The 21,488-nt window shown below is 38.5% G+C and overlaps 1 protein-coding gene across 3 annotated transcripts in view; it reads right to left on the bottom strand.

The window, feature by feature from the left end:
• LOC125462719 (receptor-type tyrosine-protein phosphatase R-like) overlaps positions 1–10,464 on the bottom strand; it is a 90,658-nt gene extending 80,194 nt beyond the window's left edge. Inside the window, exons 1-3 of one of the 3 annotated variants that reach the window (XM_048552991.2) lie at positions 10,321–10,464; positions 10,000–10,085; positions 4,578–4,825 (exon numbers count right to left, since the gene is read on the bottom strand). In XM_048552991.2, the coding sequence (XP_048408948.1) occupies positions 4,578–4,714 (137 nt within the window). In that variant the 5' untranslated portion in view covers positions 4,715–4,825; positions 10,000–10,085; positions 10,321–10,464. Of the gene's footprint in view, positions 1–4,577; positions 4,826–9,999 lie in introns of all 3 variants that reach the window. The other 2 variants (XM_048552992.2, XM_059653224.1) reach the window with 2 other exon arrangements.
• Positions 10,465–21,488: the final 11,024 nt, after the last annotated feature.

Here is a 21,488-nt window from a genome sequence, read left to right as displayed (position 1 = left end):
ACTCGGCCAATTTTGTCCACCTCATATGCTACAGGCAAGGATGCCCCAAAGTATTGGATGTTGGTGAGGCCATGCAGATGGTAAAACAATGGGTGAATGGACACCATGCAACAATCGCCAGACAGCAATGTCCCCTTCCAGTTGTGGAAACCGCCAGTGTTCAAGGGTATTCAGCCTCGGATCTTCGGGTACGTATCCTCCGAGGCAGATTCAAAATTACATAACAATGCAGGATCACCAAGCAGGGACTGATAGCCAAGTTCCCTGTCCATGAAAACGGCCTCAACAGTGAACTTGGGCTCATATTGTGGTACAGCTGACCCCACTGCTCTGCTCTGTAGCTGTAAAATCTTCCTTACTTTCTTGTTTTGACACCATCACCTTGATAAACTGTTATGATCTCTCTACCTTAATTAGTTGGTAAAGTTTTTAATTACTTATTATACTCTCTCACACTTACACATATACACACACTTTCATACATGCACACACACACACACACACTCTCTCATTCTCTCTCTCTCCCTTCACATTCTTTTTTTGGAAAAATAGCACAGTTTGTAGTTACATTCAGTATGTGTGGCATTTTATAAATTCCAACTTTCTGTATAAAATCAGCCTGATGCTAGGTTAAAACTCTGAGACAGATTCTGAACAAGACCTCACACCTACAATTCAGTATCTGACCTGAGATATCACCTTTTGTATATTCCTATGGCTCTGCCTGATTGCCATGACAGCACAGCACTGACATTGACTTTATAAATACTTTACTTCCTGTCTAACTTTCTTCATCACCTGCAGAGACCTATTATCTGACTCTCCACTCACACCAGTTGAATGATTATTTGATCTCTCTGTCTGCAAATTGTGTCTGCGTGTTTTCCTCTCTCACACCTGATGAAGGGGGTGCGCTCTGAAAGCTTGTGTGATTTCAAATAATCCTGTTAGACCATAATCTGGTATCATGTGACTTCTGACCTAGCTCATCAAGCAGCAGAGCAGAAGGAACTGATTCAATCAGTACCAGATCAGGCCAGTATTGACAATGATGATCCTGGTGGAGAACTGATTGGGCAATTCAATTAGTCCCAGCAAGTCAGATTTAGAAGTTAGTAAGTAAGGAAACTAGGATCTCACGTTGGCTATTCTGTTAGGGCTAAATATATACATATTGAATCAGACTAAGTTGTGATATTCTGCCCCTCTGAAACATTGTCCAGTTGGGGATGGGGCAGGAAATATTCCCTTCAATCACAGGGGTTGAAAAGTGGGGATTGTTTGCCTCAGAGCTGAGAGAGTTCATGGGAAAAATTAATAAAGATTAACATTTGGATTTCCCATTCTTATGACTTCACACTTCCAGCATTATGTTCCATTTGCCATTTGTTCCTTACTGAATTAATCTATTTATATCTCATTGCAGCCTCTTTATGTCCACCACACAACTTACATTCCCATTTAGCTTTGTATCAGTAGCAAACCTACAGGGGACTTTTATGCCCTATCCCCCTCCAGATTTGAAGGGGAGGGGTAGGTAGTATGTAAAATATATGGCTAGCCCAGTATCCTCTCACCTGTCTCTGAGCTGGTGCAATATTATGGTAGGTGGTCAAGGTATCAGCCTGCTTGCTTGCCGTTAGAGCTATTGAGCTGCAAATAACATTTCTGAAACTTGTTTCTGCTTCTCCAGCTGTAATACAGTTGGAACAGGATAATACAATGTGAGAGACCAACCTGCTTTTTTCCCAATTTGTGGTAAAAAATAGGAAGAAAAGTGAGTGCCTCATTTTGTGGTAGTCCCTTGGGCCCAGCCAAACAAGACAGTATTGTACTGTCCCTTCGCTTTCTCCATGGTTTATGGCTCATCTACTCTCAGATTCCTTTGTTTTTAGTCAATATTTTAGTGCACTTTTGCTGGTTTCAAAAGCACACCCAATCCTTAGAGTCATTACTATTCTTTGCAAAGTTATTAAATCTCTTCTTTAAGTATAACATTATCCTCAACTTCTTTAATAAGCCACAAATGGATACTGTCCCTGAGTTTTAGACTGTCAACAGGAAGTATTTTCGTTCAAAAGATTGAATTGGGGCAACACAGTGTCTCAGTGTTTAGCGCTGCTGCCTCACAGTGCCAGGGATCCCAATTTGATTCCACCTCTGAGTGATTGTGTGGAATCTGCACTTGTAGAGTAGTACGTGCATATTTCTGCAGTGCAGTTTATGAGTGCTGGGTAAGGGTTCATGACCCATCCAGCCCATATCCATCAAACCTATAAAAGGCACACCCAACACTGGAAAGCCTGACAACATGGTCAGGAGTTTAGAAAGGGACCAGTAGCCAACTTGGTGAAAATCTGGTTGAAAGTGACATTTCCTCTACACAACTGCTGTTTCACCTGTTAAACATTTCTGACAAGTTGAGGGACTTAATTTGTAGGTCATAAATCTATGGATTAATTTCTGACTAGGAGAAGGGTGATGGAGATGGAAGCAGTGGAATGTGGAAGGTAAAAAAAGAAGCTGTCCTACTTACTGAACCAAGGGAAATTTTGCACCTGGTCTAACATTGCATCAAAGTTCCACATTTTCATATTTAGCTTGAGGGACTGATCATGAGGAAGATTGATGAAATTATGACTATATGGTTGCCGGTGCCCGTGATCTCAATGGTTTTGAAGATTTTAATATGGTGGAAATTTTGACTCATTCACAACCTAATTTCAACCAGGAAGCTGCAAAGTGGTAGAAATAGTCTTTTGGTCCCAATAGAAGACCAATAGATAAAGGAGGGTAGGTTTTCTAACCAAGGACCACTTCATGGAAATCGGCACCAAATGCTCACTTTGAAAGCATTCCAACAAAATATTTTGGAGTAGTTTTAACCTATTTCACCTGATAGGAAACTGTAAAATTCAGATTCCAATTTCCCATCAGATCTGATTTTAACAGAAGGGTGAAATCACGATCCTATCAGTTCCATGACTGGTGCGTTTTTGGTTAAATGTGGATCCATTGTCTAAAGACCATAAACAAAAACATGTTGTCATATGAAAAGGAAGGTTTAAAATTACTAAGTGCTAGCAGCTGAAACTTTCTTTTCTGATTGAATAGTGCATAGGCTTAATGGCTATGTTTTCACTTATTGTCATGTTTCTATTGTATTCTATATTATGTATACTTTTCTATAAATATATTCTTATATTCTATTGCATATTGTAAATAGTTTTGGCCACTGCCAATTCCAGGTCTACATGTCCTTTGTGATGGCCTTCCTATGTGGCAGGTTAATCAAACATGCATGTTGGGTTCTCAGTGTCAACAGCATCTCTCAGAGACTGAAGGAAAATAGGTGCTGCAGCTTTGCAATAGGGCAAGTCAAGAACTGAAAATAATTTCTCGGCATTCTCTATTGTCAGTATAGTTATGAGGGGCAGGATTCAGCAAAGGAAGCATATTTGTACCTGCACGCATTCAAAATTGGGGTACTACGTAAATATTTGACATAGAAGATCAAGGAAACTTGGAACAAGTGCAACACCCACACAGCCCCTGTTCTTTTATGCTTGCCCATGTTCCTTATTTTTCAATGCATCTCCAATAAATATAACAGCCCCTGTCTCCTGAGTGGAAGACCACTTCACAAGTTGCACTGATGCTGCCCAAAGCTGACTGTTAAAAGGGATATTGTGGAGATCATCAAAGATTTCTATGTGCAAGAGGTAACAGAGCCCCATGTATCCTTGCCTTATCTAGTCGATAGGAAAGTGGCAAGCATTGACAGAAATGCTGTGTTGTCATTGCAGTGAACAGTTTTGCTAATTTTCAAAGATATAAGATGTACTGAGTTAACAAATAAAGAGGCCTGATGGAGCCCCTGGGACTTCTAAGGTCTTGGGACAAATTATTTTATTTTGTCTGTTCATCCCATAATTCTTCAATGGAGACGGATGCCAATGATGTCAAATGAACTACACAGCAGAGGGAAAGAAATCAGCAGGATGCAAATCAGCATATATTGTTGCCATGGAGGGAATCACCGACAAGCAAGATCCTAGCTAGAAATCCACACATCAGCTTCCAGTTGCAACCAGCAGCAGGAGCCTGGCTAATCTTTCTTTTCTGTGACACAGAAGCCAAGTTGTAGGGGGATAATTAACACAAAGCATCACTAAACAGAGTTCTCTCAATTCCCTGGGCCAGACAGCATTATAGGCTGATTCCTGTGAGAGTCACAGTTTCACCAACAAATCTGCTTCTCCCCCACGTTGTTTCTCTACTTTTTCTGGAATGACATTATCTAAATGAGCATAGAGTCGGGAGATTGCCCATTCAACAAGTAAACTCATAGCATCTTCATACGACCAGTAGAATTAATATTGATTCCAAAATTTCAATCCTTATGTTATTCAGGAATTTCAGACGATAACAAGAATTAGTATCAAGAATTTTGTTATATCATTTCCACACATTGTTTCAACTCTATATGTTCAAAAATTTATCTCATATCTATTCTATTGAATGAAATTGTTCTATACATAAGTGATTCCTCTGCTGCTGAGTCATTCCCATCTCACCTTTCCTGAAGACGTGTGTGTTTCACTGATTTGAATGATGTGGAAAATGTTGATGAGGGGTCCATGCTGTCTGTTGTATGTTGACCTTGGCAGCTCGCAGTATGTGCTGGAATGGAAGCTAGCCCAGATTGTACCATGCTGTGTGCTGCATATACTTCATAACAAAGCAGGCCTGCGATGAGACTACCTGCTGGCTCCAGGTGCTGTGGCTAGTTTGGATGCAAAGGCACCATTAAATGGCAATTCATCTGTAAATTATTAGAAATGAAAAATTTGTTGTGGTGAAAAATATTGCATACTCATCACAAAATTCTAAGTCAAATTGCAGTTTAGTGTGCGGAATATCCAATATCTTTGAGGATATCTATATCCAGGCAATTATAATACCTTTTAAAGCAATACTTTATTATATCTTCCTTAGAAGGCTATCGTGCAACTATTGCATGAGGTAGCAATAATTCTTCCAAGCTGCTCACTGAAGACAGATTGAAACAAACGACTGTCATAGTCTTTAAAGTTCATGCTGAAATTTCAACAAAGCAAAATATAATCTTAAAAATATCAAGTTTGCATAAGCTTCTCCTGCCTCCTGCAATTCCTTTACCTAAACCCGAAAGGGATCAGTTTTGGGTGATTCAGGATTTCAATATTTTATTCAAAGTGATTTAATAAATGTTAGTCATATAGTTAGTTACTGACATTATTTGATAAGCTACTTCGGTTAACCAGCCTTCTACAAGATTATATTTGTATTGTCTTGGCTTTGACAAAGTAACCTTGAATGTAGAGTATAAGTTTGGAATGTCTGATATGGATTTTAGTAATTGAAGATATTCATTAATTTAAACTGTGATGTTCAAAGGTAGAGAACGCAACTACTACTTATTGAGTGATATAGTTAAAAGCAGCACAATTTCTATATTCATTTTGTTTCCTGACTGCAATGTCTTTGTAGTGCATTATTGTTGGTGTTCGATTCATGTTGAAATGGAATTGCATCAAAAGGACAACAAAACTTGCTGGTTGGGGCATAGTGTACAAAATCTGTCAAGTCATGCTGGAACTGTGTAGAACATTAGTTAGGTCACATTTGGAATATTGTGCACAGTTCTGGTCTCCACCCTACCAGCAGGATATGGAGGCTCTGGACTGGGTTTCGAGAAAATCTGTCAGGATGTTGATTTGACTTACTTACCATCATGTGTATTTAAGCACAGTTAAAAAATTTGTTTACAAGCAGTACAGGCAGATCATAGTAAGCAACGACACACAGATCATACGGTGGAAAAGGAAACTTTGACAGAGGCCAAGAGGTTATGTGGCTCAGAGTGTGCGCTAGGCAAGACCAACTCTAGCAAGGTCAGTATTAGTGAGGTTAGAGAGTCCATACATCATGCCAATAGTAGCCAGGAAGAACCTGTTCCTGAGCCTGCTGGTGCGTGTGTTCAGGCTTTGTATCCTCTGCCTGACGGATGAGGCTGTAGGTTGCAATGGGTCTTTGATGATGTTGGCAGCCTTTTTGCAGCAGTGAGCGTGTAAATGGAGTCCACGGATGGAAGGTTGGCTTCTGCGATGATCTGGGCCATGCACACAACCTTCTTTAGCCTCTTACGGTCCTGGGCAGAGCCTTTACATTTTGTTTCACAAATTAATTATTTTTTCAAGATCTAAAATGCCAGTAGTCATGAGGTTTAAGTAGGTGTTGGAAAATTAGTGGATAAAATTAGTTCCTTACATAACAAATATATGTTTTTAGTTAAATCTGGTGAATTTATTATTCTCCTGTCCTATTTCACTTGTCTTGTTGTCTCCTGAATGTACTAACTCCCACAGACACCGGTTACTACTTGGTGTTTCGTCAAAGTATTTGACTTTTATTGTGAATATTGGCAGGTTACTTAAAATTTGGGGAATCACAAACCTGTTAGCAATCAGGATTCAAGTAGGTTTTTGTGTATAATTTGGATTTTGAAATGTATGTTAGTATGGGTGAGTCGCTATTCTTCAATACAATAGGGCAAACCAATTAACATGTTGATAGTAGAGTTCTCTAAATTTTGGCTTTATTTGAATATTCATTCATAGGACATAGCATCGCCACCTGAGCCAACAGTCATTGCCTCAGTGGATAGTTAAGAGTTAACTGCATTACTATGGATCTGCAATCACATATAGGCCAGAATACAGAGATTCCTTCCCTTAAAGGACATTAAGGAACCAGATGAGGTTTTACAAACATCAGTAGTGGTCACCATAAAGCTAGCTTTTTATTCCAGATTTTTATGGGATTCAATTTTTACCATTTATCATTGTGTGATTTGAATCAATGTCTCCACATTTTGGGTTTTGAATTACTAGTCCAGTGACATTACCACTATTAATTAGTACACAGTAAAGCATGGGCTAATAAACTAAAGCCACCATGGAGTTGTTAAAACCAAAGGAAAGATTAAATTATATTTCTCAGGGGTCAGTATCAAGATCACTGCCCTTTTAGATAATTGTTAATGCCTTAGTATACAGATCACAATTTAAAAATTTGTCAATAATATGGAACTTACAAATCCAGTAAATAAGGAAATTCAAACAGACAGGAGGATATAGCCAGGCTTGTGAAAAGATTGGGCAAGTGGCTGGTGAAATTTCATGCAGAGAAGTGTGAACTGATTCATTTTGATATCAAAGGAGAAGCAACACAAAGAAAGTGACGGAATGCGTGCGTGGGGTGGTGGGATTTGGAGGGCAATAGAGGAATTGACATACCTGCACATGCACACATTTTTGGAAGTGGCAAGACAACTTTAGAAAGATGTTAAAAACAAAAATGAATAGCATCCATGGCTTTTAATCAAAACATGGAGTACAAAAAAAAGGGTGTTATGGTAATTTGTTACAACATCATGCACTGGGAAGGATATTCATGCCTTACGGTACCAAAGTGAAGAGCTTCACTTGTGTCGAGAAATTGGAGATGTTCTCATCTGAACAAAAAAGGTTGAGTGGTTTGCTAAAGTTGCTCAAGATAATGAACAGTAGAAACTTCATGGAAGGTTTGATAATCAGGGGACCCAGATCTAAGGTGTATGGGAAAGGAAGCTGGGCCAATATTAGGGAATGTTTCTTAATGCAGTGAGGGAATACACCAGCTGAAGTGGAGATGGAAGAAGATTTAGTGGTGGTTTTTAAAGGAACAGGAAGAGAAAGTTGAAAGAAAAAATATACAGTTTTGCGGCAAGAACAAGGGCATGGAGCTAAGTCTTAAAACAATACTTAGTTTCTAGTATGTTTTGCGAATGAGACATGTACATCAACATGTATATGTAGATCTATAGGTTTTTTGATCTAATAGAGATGGTCATTAAAAACATTGAACAGAATTTAAATTTCAACATCAGCATGGTCAGAGATAATGGGTACTGCAGATGCTGGAGAGTCCGAGATAACAAAGTGTGGAGCTGGATGAACACAGCAGGCCAAGCAGCATCTTAGGAGCAGCGCTCCTAAGATGCTGCTTGGCTTGCTGTGATCATCCAGCTCCACGCTTTGTTATCAGCATGGCCAGGCTGGATGTGTGCTTGATCACTGTAGCTTGTTTTACTGAAAAGTTAACTATTCTAATCAATACTGAAATAAATTCTCGTACTATTCTGTGCACATCACATGTATGATTCAAGACATGTAAAGTGGGACAGTTTAATAAAAGGCACACAAATGCTGTATCTCTGAAACAAATAGACTATACGATTGCTCCATTACTCATATTCCTTTGCACTACATCCAACTAAGATCATAATAATGTAACGGAAAATAAGAACATGAAAATGCCATCAAAACTTATCTTTCCACTCTTATTACATTCAGTTACATTTTGAGCCTCTCATAATGTGGATAATTAATGCTATTGCTTATTCTGAATTTCTTATCACTCTTCTTTGTTTTACATATGATTCAAGTTAGATTCATATTTGTTTGATACTCACTGCTTACACACCCCCATTCTTATGTGAGGTCACAAATTCTAATAATTAAGCCATGTAATATTTTACATGAATCAGTGATTTTATCTTAATTGGCTAGTCTATATTGTATAACACAATTTTCCTAATATTCTTATTGATTATAACTGTTCACACTTTTAATTGGTCTTGTTGTTCTTTTTCTAAGCATGATATAGCATTTGGTCATTTATAGCTAATACTCAGAAAGGAATAAAAATCAAGCGGCTGTTCTTCATTTAACAGGAATTTACAGCTGGAAGAATTTCATTGCAAATGGATAGTATGATGAAATTAAAAAGATTTTGGGTTTTACATGCCGTTTCCCTGAGAGAATATTCTGTACTTGCTTAAAAGGCGTTGACCATTCTAGAAACAAAACTGTGCGCAAGATTATTATTCATCATGGTAATTGGAAAGTCTCTTGGAGCTGGACTGTCTCCCTTAGGATGAGTGTATCCTGAATAGTGTATAAATTGATTATTGATAGCATATTTTAATTCTGCCAAGCTTATGGCAATGATCATGAATGCTTGCTAGTGTTAAACATAAACAAGATGTTGAAACAGAAGATAAGAAAGTGTGTATCTATTCTTGACCAACTAGTTCATTTGAATTTCAGTTTCCCATTATCCTTCAATTTTCAGTCTCATAAACTAGGAGATAGCATCATGTGAAAATTATTAACGTGTTGTAGATAACCATATCACAATGGATATATTGTTCATACTGGGCATAACTTAACAGAAAGCGCTTATACTTCAACCGTCTGTTTCTTTTATAAATATATTCAAATTTAATTTAAATATGGTAACTTTAAGCATGAGTTTTACAAGTTTCAATCCTACACAAGGCTTATTTTTGATATGAATGCAATCATGTTTAAAGCAAATCTAGAAATAGGCTATTGCTAAATTACACCAAAGGTGAAACAGAGAAAAAAAACATTTTATCCATATGGCCCTCCTTCATTGGTCTGTCTTTGCTAAAAAGGCCTCAGAATGCTTAAACAATTTTCAGAGCAAAGCAGTTCTATCAGTTCACAAAAGAATTTAGTAACAACATAATGGATCTATTTTTATCAATGGGCATATAGTTTTTTAAAAAATCTATAATTAAAGTCATTTGTACATTCAGTTGCATTCAGTATAAAAATCTGTTTATGAATCCGAGAATTTCATCCCAGCGAATTCTGCTTCATTCACGTGATACAAGACAGATAAACAAGTGAATAAACTTGTTACATTCTACAAAAGAAAATGCAATGTTATATATGTCTTTTCTCAAGTTATGTTGGACTAATCTTACTCTAATTTCTTAATGCATAATTATGAAACAATTAATCATTTTTCTATCACTGTTATAAAGCAAAGTGCCACATCACTTTAATCAAATGAAAAGAGGAAATAGTTCAAAAAGCTACTTACCAACAAAAAGAATGTATTTAAAATGTGTTTTACACCAGCATGGCAGCAGCTGACTGTTGATCAAACCAAGTCCTTGAAGTTTATTTCTAAAAGTGCAGAGAGTACATAATAGAATGAGGCAGAAAAAGGGCAGGAACAGGCATGTATTTTAAAGAGTTTCACAATTCCATCGGCACACTTCACACTGCAATGCTCACAAGAGCAGCAAAATTGGACTTTGAAACAAGTTTAACTGCTCAACTTCTCAAGTTTAAGCCCATTCAAGGCAAAGTCAAATTTCGGCCCCCCTTGTGTTCTCTGTTTGCTGCTCGTAGTACTCACGAACAGTTGAAGTTAAAATATTCAGCAGAAAATTGGTACTTGTTTCCCCTTCTCACTCTCTCTCTTTCTCACTCACTCTGTGGTAATCCCTGCCTATAATGTACACTGCTACATTTTCCTGAATGTACAGGAAGCTGCTTAACTGCTTATCAGCGGAGAGTTACTTCTCACTGCTGCTTCCTCCCACACCACCTACACACGGGCCTACGCACTTTCATCATTCTACTTCATTTGCAAGCTGAAAAGGTGAAACAAAGGGTCACATTAAATGTTCAAAGCAAAAGAAACGTGAAATATTGGTGGAAAAGCCTAATATGTCTATTTTAGGATGTTGCAACATTTTGAATGCCCATATGAACCAGTTGCCAAGTGTGTTAACTTTACATATTTATTGATGTATTTAAAAAAAATCACAAACATCCAACCGCCAGTTTATGACTCAGAAACATTTAGTTTAAAATATAAGTTTCCTCTTTTAAATTAAGAAACCAACATAACTTACAGATAGAAATATGGCACTTAATTGCACCACTTAAGAATATTTCTCATACTGGAAACATGTTATTATACTAACCATGCACAACATATAGTTAACCCATAATGTTTCTTGATTTTGAAGGAAAATATATGAAGCTTAACATTTGGAGTTGAAGGTGCACCTCAGTTGAATTGTTTACATTGCAAATCTTTCTTGATATATAACTCAATTTGTAAAATCAGCATATACTTTATGTGACTATGAATAAGGAAATGTGTTCTAGTTTTATTTGAGAAAGAAATGAATTCCTTTCAAATCTTCCATTTTGATGTCTTCCAATTATCTGAAAATGGATAAAATCACCTTTGTATCTTGCTGTCAGCTCAAGCTCAGGTTGAGGATAGGTGATTTCTTCCTTCCATTTCTTCCAACACATAGTCACTTAATCATAGACTGATTCAGCATAAGCCTTACTAAGTTTTATTATTGTTACGGGAAGGACATTGTTAAACTGGAGAGGATTCAGAAAACATTTACCAGCATGTTGTCAGGAATGGAGTATTGGAGTTATAAAAGTACACTGGAAAGGCTGGGGCTTTTTTCTTTAGAGCATTGGAGATTGAGTGGTGGCCTTATTGAGGTTTATAATATCATAAGGGACATAAATAAGATGAATGACAAGGGTGGAGGAGTTCAAAACTAGGAGGCATATTGTTAAGGTGGGGGAGAAAAATGCACAAAAAAAGACGTGAAGGCAACTTTTTTTACACAGATAGTGTTTCATCTGTGGAATGAATCGCCCGAGAAAGTGATGGATGAAGGTACAGTTACAACATTTAAAGTACCTTTGGATAAGTTCATAAATAGAGCAGTTTGGAGGGAGATGGGCTAAGTGCAAATAGGTGGGACTAGTTTAGTTTGCGAACATGGTTGACCTGTATTATTTAGGCTGAAGAGTCGGTTTCTATGCTGTATGACTTTATGACTCTATAACTATACAGAGTAAACACATTTGATCTCAAAATTGGAACAAAGGTCCAGAGATTTAACAACATAAAACACATCAGAACTCAATTGCTATTACTTAACCTGGCATGGTCATGACTGACATACCTTATATTGGCTTGGAATTTATATAGGATATGTTCAGTAAATTCTGTTTCATGCAGAACTGATTGAAGTGGCACTCTGTCAAGAAAGGGCATTTCTTACTTTTTCACTTTGTAGTTAGTGGCTGAACTGCATGACTGCATCTAATTGTGTAGACATCACTGATTGGCTCCTCTAATTCACATATCAGATATCAGCTTTTTCAGTTTTTGGCTCGACTCCTGGGTGCAGTATCTTGTGAAAGTGAAAGAAGTCTCCAAAGTACAAGGAGTAAAGGGAAGGAGTAAAGGGAAGGAAAGAGTTCAGGTGAGAAAGCAAGGGAAGAAAGGCACCAGTAAATTTGTTCCAACTCATCATGAAGTGATTAACAACTGAGTCACCAAAATCTTTTTTCTTCTGGACGAATCCTTTAGAGGAAAGATAAGCATGGTAGTATTTAATGAGATAAAACATAAATCAACTTCATTGCATTCAGATATTATCTTGGAGCACAGAATAATTTCTTGGGAATGTAGGACCTAGGGAGAATCATACTGGTGCCTAATCGTCCCTTTGCCCAGTTCTGGCCCCTTGCACCACCCCCATGTTTTTCTTCTGTTCTGTGAACAAAATTATTCCGAGTATACAGATTGCTGTGATTATCATTACCCAGTGTCTCTAATCTATTCCCCTTTTTTGCAATAATTGCAATCAAGTTCAAAATAATTGAAACAAAACTGGCTTCCTGTTTTTTTCCAGGTGCATATGGACCCAGCATGGGGCTCCCAAAGAGCATGGCGCGAGGCAATAACTGATTTCAGGTAGCAAGAACTGCAGGTACTGGAGTCAGTGATAATAAACTGTGAAACTGGAGGAAAACAGCAGACCAGGTGGCGTCAGAGAAGCAGGAATATTGACGCTTTTGGTTGGGAACCTTCTTCAGATTTGAACTTGTCTGAGAAGATAAGGGGAAGTGATGGCCTTGTGGTATTATCACTGGACTGTTAACCCAGAGACCCAGGAAACATCCTGGGACCCAGGTTCAAATCCTGCCATAGCAGATGGTGAAATTTGAATTCAATAAATATCTAGAATTAATTACATAATAATGATGATGAATTTATTGCTGATTGTCAGGAAAAACCCATCTCGTTCACTAATGATCTTTAGGGGAGGAAACTGCCATCCTTACCTACATGTGACTCCAGACCCTCAGCAATGTGGTTGACTCTTAACTACCCTCTGAACAATTAGGGATGGGTAAGAAATGCTGTCTAGCCAGCAATACCCTCATCTAGTTAATGAATAAAGGAAAAAAAAATTGGCTGTGTTATCATTATGCTGAAATTGCCCAATGCTCACAAATACCTTCCAAATGCAGTTCTGAACATTTATAACAATTGATTGACTCTATGTTAGTGCTGAATATTGCATTTTGTTCAACAAAACCATTTCACCAACCAAATCTACTGTCTTTTGAGGCTATAAGAAGGGCTTCTGTGTTTCTTGCTGCTTCTCAGTTTAAAGCCAGGTCAAATAAATCACCCAAAGAGAAAGGGAACTTTTTGTTTAAAGTGAAGCAGAAAAATTGTTCAGTTCTTACATCCTTGTTTGCTAGACAAATCCAAACTGGCCAATTACTGTTCTACTGCTAGTTACTTGCTAAGTATGGAAGGTGGAAGATTCTATCTAGTGACACAATCAGGAAGATAGTTATGGTTTGAGAGATAGTAGGAACTGCAGATGTTGGAGAATCTGAGATAACAAGGTGTAGAGCGAGATGAAAACAGCAGGCCAAGCAGCATCAGAGGAGCAGGAAAGCTGATGTATTGGGCCTAGATCCTGTTCTGAATTACATAGGGAGAGGGGTGAGCCGGACAGAAGATGGATAAAGGGGAAGATAGGTGCAGAGGACGCAGTCAGGTCAAAGAGGCAGGGGTGGAGCCAGTAAAGCTAAGTGTAGGTGGGGAGTTAGGAAGGGGATTGGTCAGTCCAGGGAGAATGGACAAGTCAAGGGGGTGGGATGAGTTTAGTAGGTAGGAGGTGGGGGTGGGGCTTGAGGTGGGAGGAGGGGATAGGTGGGAGAAAGGACAGGTTAGGGAGGCATGGACAAGTTGGGCTGCTTTTGGGATGCGGTAGGGGAAGGGGAGATTTTGAAGATTGTGAAGTCCACATTGATACCATCGGGCTGCAGGGTTCCCAAGCGGAATATGAGGTGCTGCTCCTGCAGCCTTCGGGTGGCAATGTTGTAGCACTGCAGGAGACCCATGATGGACATGTCATCTGAGGAATGGGAGGGGGAGTTGAAATGGTTCGCGACTGGGAGGTGCAGTTGTTTATTGCGAACCAAGCTTTGGTGTTCCGCAAAGTGGTCCCCAAGACTCCTCTTTCTTTCCCTGATGTGGAGGAGGCCACATCTGGAACTGTTGTGGCATAATGGGTCAGTAGTTAGCACTGTTGTCTCATAGTGCCAGGGACACAAGTTCAGTTCCACTCTCAGATGACTGTCTGTGTAGAATTTCCCCATTCTCCCTATGTCTGCATAGGTTTCGTCTGGGTACTCTGTTCCCTCTTACAGTTCAAAGAAGGTAAGGTGGATTGGCCATGGGATATGTAGGGTTACAGGAATAGGGTAGGAGGGTGTGTTTGGGTGCGATGCTCTTTGGAGGATCAGTGTGGACTCAATAGGCTGAATGACCTGCTTTCATCTCGTAGGGATTCTATGCAATCCGTGGCCTCTCCGATGTCAAAGGACAAGGGAGGTAGACAGTTTGAAGTACAAGCACATGGGTGTCCCCTCCACGTGATACATCATCCTGATTTTGAGCCATATCACTGTTGCTTCAATGTCAGTGGACTCAAATTCTGGAACTCCATTTCCATCACCACTGTGTAAATGCCCACACTGGATAAATGGCAATGGTTGAAGGAGGCAGCTCATTACCACGTTCTGAAGGCAACTAAAGACAAAAAGGCTGTAGTTGCAGGCGATACTCATATCTTATGAACTTTTTTCTAAATATAAGAAAAAGACCATAAGGCAATATTTGACAAGCACTTCCAACTTGTAGTGTCATAATTGTAGGTTTTGGCATCTTACTAATATTATTCTTATTTTTTTAAGATAAGTTAGTGGTGGGGGAGCACTTGCATTTCACCACATGGTGAAAGGAGAAATCAGAGGATCAGAACAGACAAACAGAGAAACAATGGCTTGGATGAGTTGGGCCAAAGGGCCTGTTTCTCTGCAGTACATCTCTAAAAGTACGGCAGCTATTGTGAATCATTTGGTACATTATTCAACAGATTCCCATGACCTCAGTGGTAAACAAGTAATATGTGGCGTGGGGTGCCAAATCATTAACATTCCACCCTTCACAGAATAAGCAGGCAAGGGTGTTTGGTAGTTCATCTGTGATATGTTACTGTGACAGCCAAAGCAATTTTTCAAAGATTTGTGGTGACATTCAAGAATTGTTCCCATCCTAAATTTTCCAATGATGTTGGGAAGGATTATTTAATTTGAAACATTATAATCCATCACATTTACCTAATTTATACTTAAACAAGAAGGATTTGGGTCAATATTATTTGGATTACTTGTGCATTTTTTAAGCTTAACAAATATTCTAATCATTTTAAACTTCAGTTTTTAATACAATTACTAATTGCCTTGGCTGCATTTTGAAGAAACGAAAAAAGGAATATAATCTCACACTGTCTGCCAGATTGCATGAATCCCAAGTCTTTCTAATGTTCATTCTTACATAAAACACTTTAGGGGAAGAAATATACTTAAAATGTCATAGAGAACTTCTGAAATTAATCCAAATAATTGCAGACAACCTTGTAGTGAAGGGTGAGAAAGTCACCAGTGATTGCTTATTTTGGATGTAAAAGTGAACCCTTGTGACACTGGGACATTTTCATCATAAGCATCACTGTTTCTTTATAGAGGTAAATAAATGACAGATGAATCAGATAGTAACCTTGGGTATAGAAGTGATGACATTTCATTGATATTGTGACCATGAAGTAGCTTGTCTGGGGATAAACGAGTATCAGATATACAAAGGGTCAAATTTAAAGCAACAAGTTAAAAGTTTAAGCAAGTTGATCAGGGTATTAGTACTTAAGAAAAGTGTAGAAGTGGAAAAAAGCCCTTTAAGGACATATCATTGAGTCTAGAGTACAAATGTATATCAATGACAAATAAGCATAAATTAAATAAGTGTGATTCGAACTCATTGTTTCGACAAACCCAGAAACAGAACTGGACTGGCCATGCACATACCAGACACTGCAGCAGGTCAAAGATGAGGAATTCTATGGTGAAGTACTCACCTCCTGTCTCTCCAATGCCTGAGCACCATTTACAAGGCACAAATAGAGGGGTGGGTGAGTACTCTCTGCCTGCATGGATAGGTGTACCTCCAATAACAATCAAGAAGCTTGACACCATTCAGGACTAAATAGACAACAATTGGCTGTCACCTCCACACCAGTTCCAAGATTCATTCCTTTTACCATTGATGCATGGAGGCAGTAATATGTATTGTCTACAAGATGCATTAAAGAGACTCACCAAAGTCCTTAGCAGCACCTTCCAAACCTGTGATCTCTACTACTAGAAGGAAAAGTGCAGAAAGCACAGATTGCCCTCAAATCACACATCATTCTGGTTTTGGACTTTATCACCATTGCTTCATTGTCATTGGCCCAAAATCCTGGAAATTCTTTTCTCACAGCATTGTGGGTGTTTTCAAGGACTGTAGCAGTTGAAGGAAGGAATTCACCACTACCTTCTCCAGGGTGATTAGAGGCATGTATATGTGTGTGCATGTGTGCATTTGTGTGGATATACATACACACTATATGGATGCTCCCTCTTTTTTTGACCTTTAAAATCACTAACCTGATTGTCCTGTTCCCTTGACCCCGCTTCCTATTCACTCTTCTCCTCACTGCAAGGCCCCAGACATCCTGGTACTATGAGCCTTGAACACTTTGACTGTGGGGTTTGCTTTTAAACCAAGCAGTGGTCAAAGGTGACTCTACATAGCGGTACACCAATTAAATTGGCCAACAGCTGTCTTGAACTGGAGCTTCAACTGGATGAAAGGCTATCTCCAGACACTTGACATTCCTTGGAGACCGAAAAAGCTGCCAAGTAGCTGGATGGACTTCTGTTCCCCAAACCTTTCACCGGTAAGAAAATGATTCTTCAGAAAGTCTCCACACTGTGTTATTTCTTTCAAAGTCTTAGCTCATAGATGTTGAATAGGACTTTTACGACCTTGGTCATTTTATTATTTCAATTGTAAAATTGTTTCATTTAGTATGCAAATTAACCAATATATTACAAGTTCTCTATCAAAAACCTTTTACTTGTTCTTTTGTTTTACCTGTACAATTTCTGAATATTTTATTTTTCCAAGTATTACTGTATCGTATTGTAAACAAGGCATTACAGAAACAGTTTCTGGTGATGTTACAGTTTTATCTAGAAACTGAAGAGAAATATGAAATATTGAACTGTTATTTATATCTTTCAAATATAAGTCACAGATTAGTAATAGAAGACTAATACTAACCCCTACAAAAATGAAGCATTTTCAAACTGAAGCTATCATATGCTAAATTACTATTGCTAAATCTTGATGGTTCATTATGACTGGAAAATCAAAATATATATAACAGTTTAGGTATAATGTGGATAAATGTCAGGTTATCCACTTAGGCAACAAAAATTCAAATAATTATCTGAACAGTGATAAAATGGAACAGTGGAATGTGGATATATTTGTACACCAGTTACTAAAAGCAGCAAGCAGGTGAAGTAGCTGGTGAGAACGCAAATGGTATGTTGGCCTTCATTGCGAGAGGATTTGCATACAGGAGCATGGATGTCTTGCTGGAATTACACAGAACCGTGGTGAGACCGCACCTGGAGCAAAAAATGCAGTTTTGGTCTCCTTATCTGAGGAAGGCTGTTTTCTCTATGGAGAGAGTGTAACAAAGGTTTATCAGACTGATTCCTGGGATGGCAGGACTGATGTATGAAGAAAAACTGGGTGAGATAGCATTATTTTCAAAGGCATTTAGAAGACTGAACAGGGAATCTCATAGAAATCTATAAAATTCTAACGTAACTAGATAGGATAAACATGGGAAGGATGTTCCTATTGCCCAAGGAGTCCAAAACATAGCCTAAGCATACAGGGTAGGCCATTTTAGGCTGAGGCAAAGAGAAATTTCTTCACCCAGAGAGTGGTGAGCGAATGGCAGTCTCTGCCAGGTGGTGAGACCAAAGTATTGTATGTTTTTAGGAAGGAGATACATATAGTTCTTAGGGCTAAAGCAACCAAAGGGTATGGTGCAAAAGCAGGAACAAGGCACTGGGGATGGATAATCAGCCATGATCATGTTGAATAGCAGAATCCACTCACAGGGCTGAACGGCCTACACCTGCTCCCATTTTCTATGTTTCTATATAATTCGTCAAACAGATGACTGCAGTGAGGGTTGGGGGGGGGGAGAAAATCTCTTGTGAAAAGAAAAAACACAGAACTTTTGTTTCACAAAATATACATCAGGGAGTCCATCTATCTCACTTATTCTATAAAACTTACAATTTTCTCAATACTAGACTTAACTGCATCCTAAAAAGATTCTAATGCACTTACCCGCTCTTGCTTTCACTACACTATCTGAAATAATATTGCCAATGTTGATCTCTCTACTAAACAAAATTTTCTTTTTTCTACTTTTTTTCTGCCCTAGTATGCTACACTTTTTTATGATGCAGAGCAAATCTAGCAATTTCAGATCCTGAGCATTGGTTTAATCATGTTGACCCACAAGCAGGAGTGGAGCCTGGATCAAGAATCCAAAATTTTCAGAAATGTGCTCCTTAGTTGTCTTTTAGCACGCCCTCTGCATTGCATCCAATTTCAATGTTTCTTGACTGTTTACAGTGTGTGGGCATGACGACAATCTGTAATGATCCATTTCTGTTTAATGATATAGAAAGTAATCTGCTAGGTTGAAACTTGAAGCATTGCATAGTTGCGCAAACAGAACCATAATAATTCACAATGTTGGAAGATAGCACTTTAATTTTGTCTCTCTAAGAGATGATGCTGGCGGTTGGGAAATGAAAATTTTCTTTGCTAATGTAATTAGCATTTTGCCATGACCACAGGCCAGAAGCCCAAAGTACTGCAGACATTTTAAAATTATCATTCCAAAGTATGTTACTTTTTTAGAAGAGGGCTGCTAGAAAGCAAACTACCTGCAGATGTAAGTCAAGCAGTTATTTGGAAAGAGAAAGAGAGTCCCACAGAATGTCCTGCCTAAAGATGTAAAGGGAACTTCAAACAATAACTCTTCAGGCAAGTCAAAATTGACAGGGCTATGATTTTGTTGCAACAAAGGTAACAGGTGAAGGAGTGGGGAATGTTGATTGCCATTCAAATGCAAGTCACTCTCTGTGGATTATATCCCAAACCATAGACACATTTCGTGTTTTTGCCTTTGAAGAAAGGTTTAAAAAGCCAGTTTCAACTCTACTCATGTGCGTTAGTGGGATTGATGTTCTCCTGTGTGAGATGGCCTGGGTTCAAACAATAAATGCCTAAACTTCTTTAGGCTTTCTTTGATAGAGTAAGAGAGATGACTAAATGGCTTTCCTCATCTGCAATTTGATAATAAAAAGTATTTTCTCAGGTTTTCTTTCTAAAGGGATTTTCTATCTTTGTTAATGTTCTCCAATACTGGGAAGAAGAAAATTGCTATAGAGAACAAAAAAGTCTGGCTTCTAGTCACTGAGGAGGAGAATAGCAGGATTACAATGTTACAATGTCTACATCCATCACCTGGGAGAACCCTCACAAACCACATACCATCTTGTCTTGGAACTTTTGTCATTTCATTCACTGTCAATGGATTAAAATCCAGGAACATAGTGTTGTCCCTAACAACACTGTGGGTGTCCCAAGGATTCAAGGAGGCAGGTCGAAACCAATATCTCTCGACAACTAGGGATGGTCTAAGCAATAAAATCTATGACACAAATTTTTAAAAAGTACTCAGAAGCTTTTCATTCTAAGTAAGTCAGGAAAGGAATGCAGAATGATATATCTAATTATATCCTGGTGTATCAAAAGCAACTCACCTCACTTTGCCTTCTAAAGACTGCTCTTGCAAATCACTTGTCATACCAAATTATCTTGCAAGCGTATTCTCACATGGAATCCCAGGCATTACTTGTGAGTGGGAGAGATGGCAGAATATTTCAAGATCTGCTCAACTGGACTCTGATGTTAAGCCCTTTCATCAATGAAGCATCTAATTATGCAGCAAAATCAGCATAAAGTTTATCAGATCTTGCCAATGTTCCCAGCAGAATATTTGGAGAGAGACAAATACATGTTTGAAAAGAGATTGGAATGGCTCATCACTAGCATGAATGCATGATGTAACAGGTCATCACCATGCTGTCTACATCCATAGAAAAGGTAGAAGTCATTTGCTTGGAGCATCCGATTTGTCCAGCACTGTTGGAACTCAACTTTTGTCTTGTTTAATCATTTGCCTATAAGTATTGACGGTCTCACCTGCTACAAGCTCCACTCTTGCTTCTGCAGAGTGACAGATATTTATGAGAAGGCTGAACTTGCTGCTCTTGCTGCTGGTGTTACTGCTATTGTTAATCCCAATTTTCTTCATTTGAGGCTAAAGGATAAACTGCATTAGCAGCACCTATATAGAACTGAAAACTGATATCTGGGAAATGAAGAGGGTATTAAATTTAATGTAATAGAAATGACCTCCAAAACAAAACCACATTCTCAGAACTAGGCAGGAAAGGAAATAGGTATAACGTCTCAGTATTCAAAGGGTTTCTTGCATGACACCTGTAGACTCTTCAAATCCCATTGTCTCCTTGCCTTGATTTTACTACTATGTTCCACAAAGCTGCAAGTCACATGAACATGGATTTAATTTCCAAAATCCCACTTTAAATAACTAATAATAAGATATTTATAATCATGACTGTCACATCATCTCTCCCATTCCTGCATGCATCCAATTGTATGGTTACCAAGCAGTTGAAACGGGAATTGGCAGATTGTTGGCACTTTTCCATAGTACTGTAAATTTCGGGTATTTTGTTTTTGCAAGCCCCATTGACCTTCGGGTTAAAATTTCCCCTTTAAAGTCAATTCAGGTGATTCCTGAGAACGTTTTGGGAAAAATGCCCATGTGTAGTGTCATACAGTTATAAACCACAAGTATACAGTTTTTTTTGATGAGATTCAATTTATTTGCCCCATTTAAATAAAATACAATTTGCAGTCAGTACAGTGCAAGAAGTTCCATTATATATTAGGAACACAGAAGACGTGATGTTTATACAGCTGCTTTTCTGATTGCTGGAAAAATGAAAAACTCCTATCACTTACACAGCTTGCCTTGCTCTCAAATGTCAGCTTTTCTGTTGTTGTGGGCCAACTATTTATGAGGATGATGCATAGCATCCCAATGCAGCGCTCAACACTAGTGGCATTTCTCTTCTATGCTTAAACTGGCTTTGCAT

This window comes from Stegostoma tigrinum, chromosome 21 (genome assembly GCF_030684315.1).
Source record: "Stegostoma tigrinum isolate sSteTig4 chromosome 21, sSteTig4.hap1, whole genome shotgun sequence".
In the NCBI taxonomy this organism is placed as follows: Eukaryota; Metazoa; Chordata; class Chondrichthyes; order Orectolobiformes; family Stegostomatidae; genus Stegostoma; species Stegostoma tigrinum.
The sequence above is the reverse complement of the archived record's forward strand: the minus strand, read 5'-3'. Positions and strand labels throughout refer to the sequence as shown.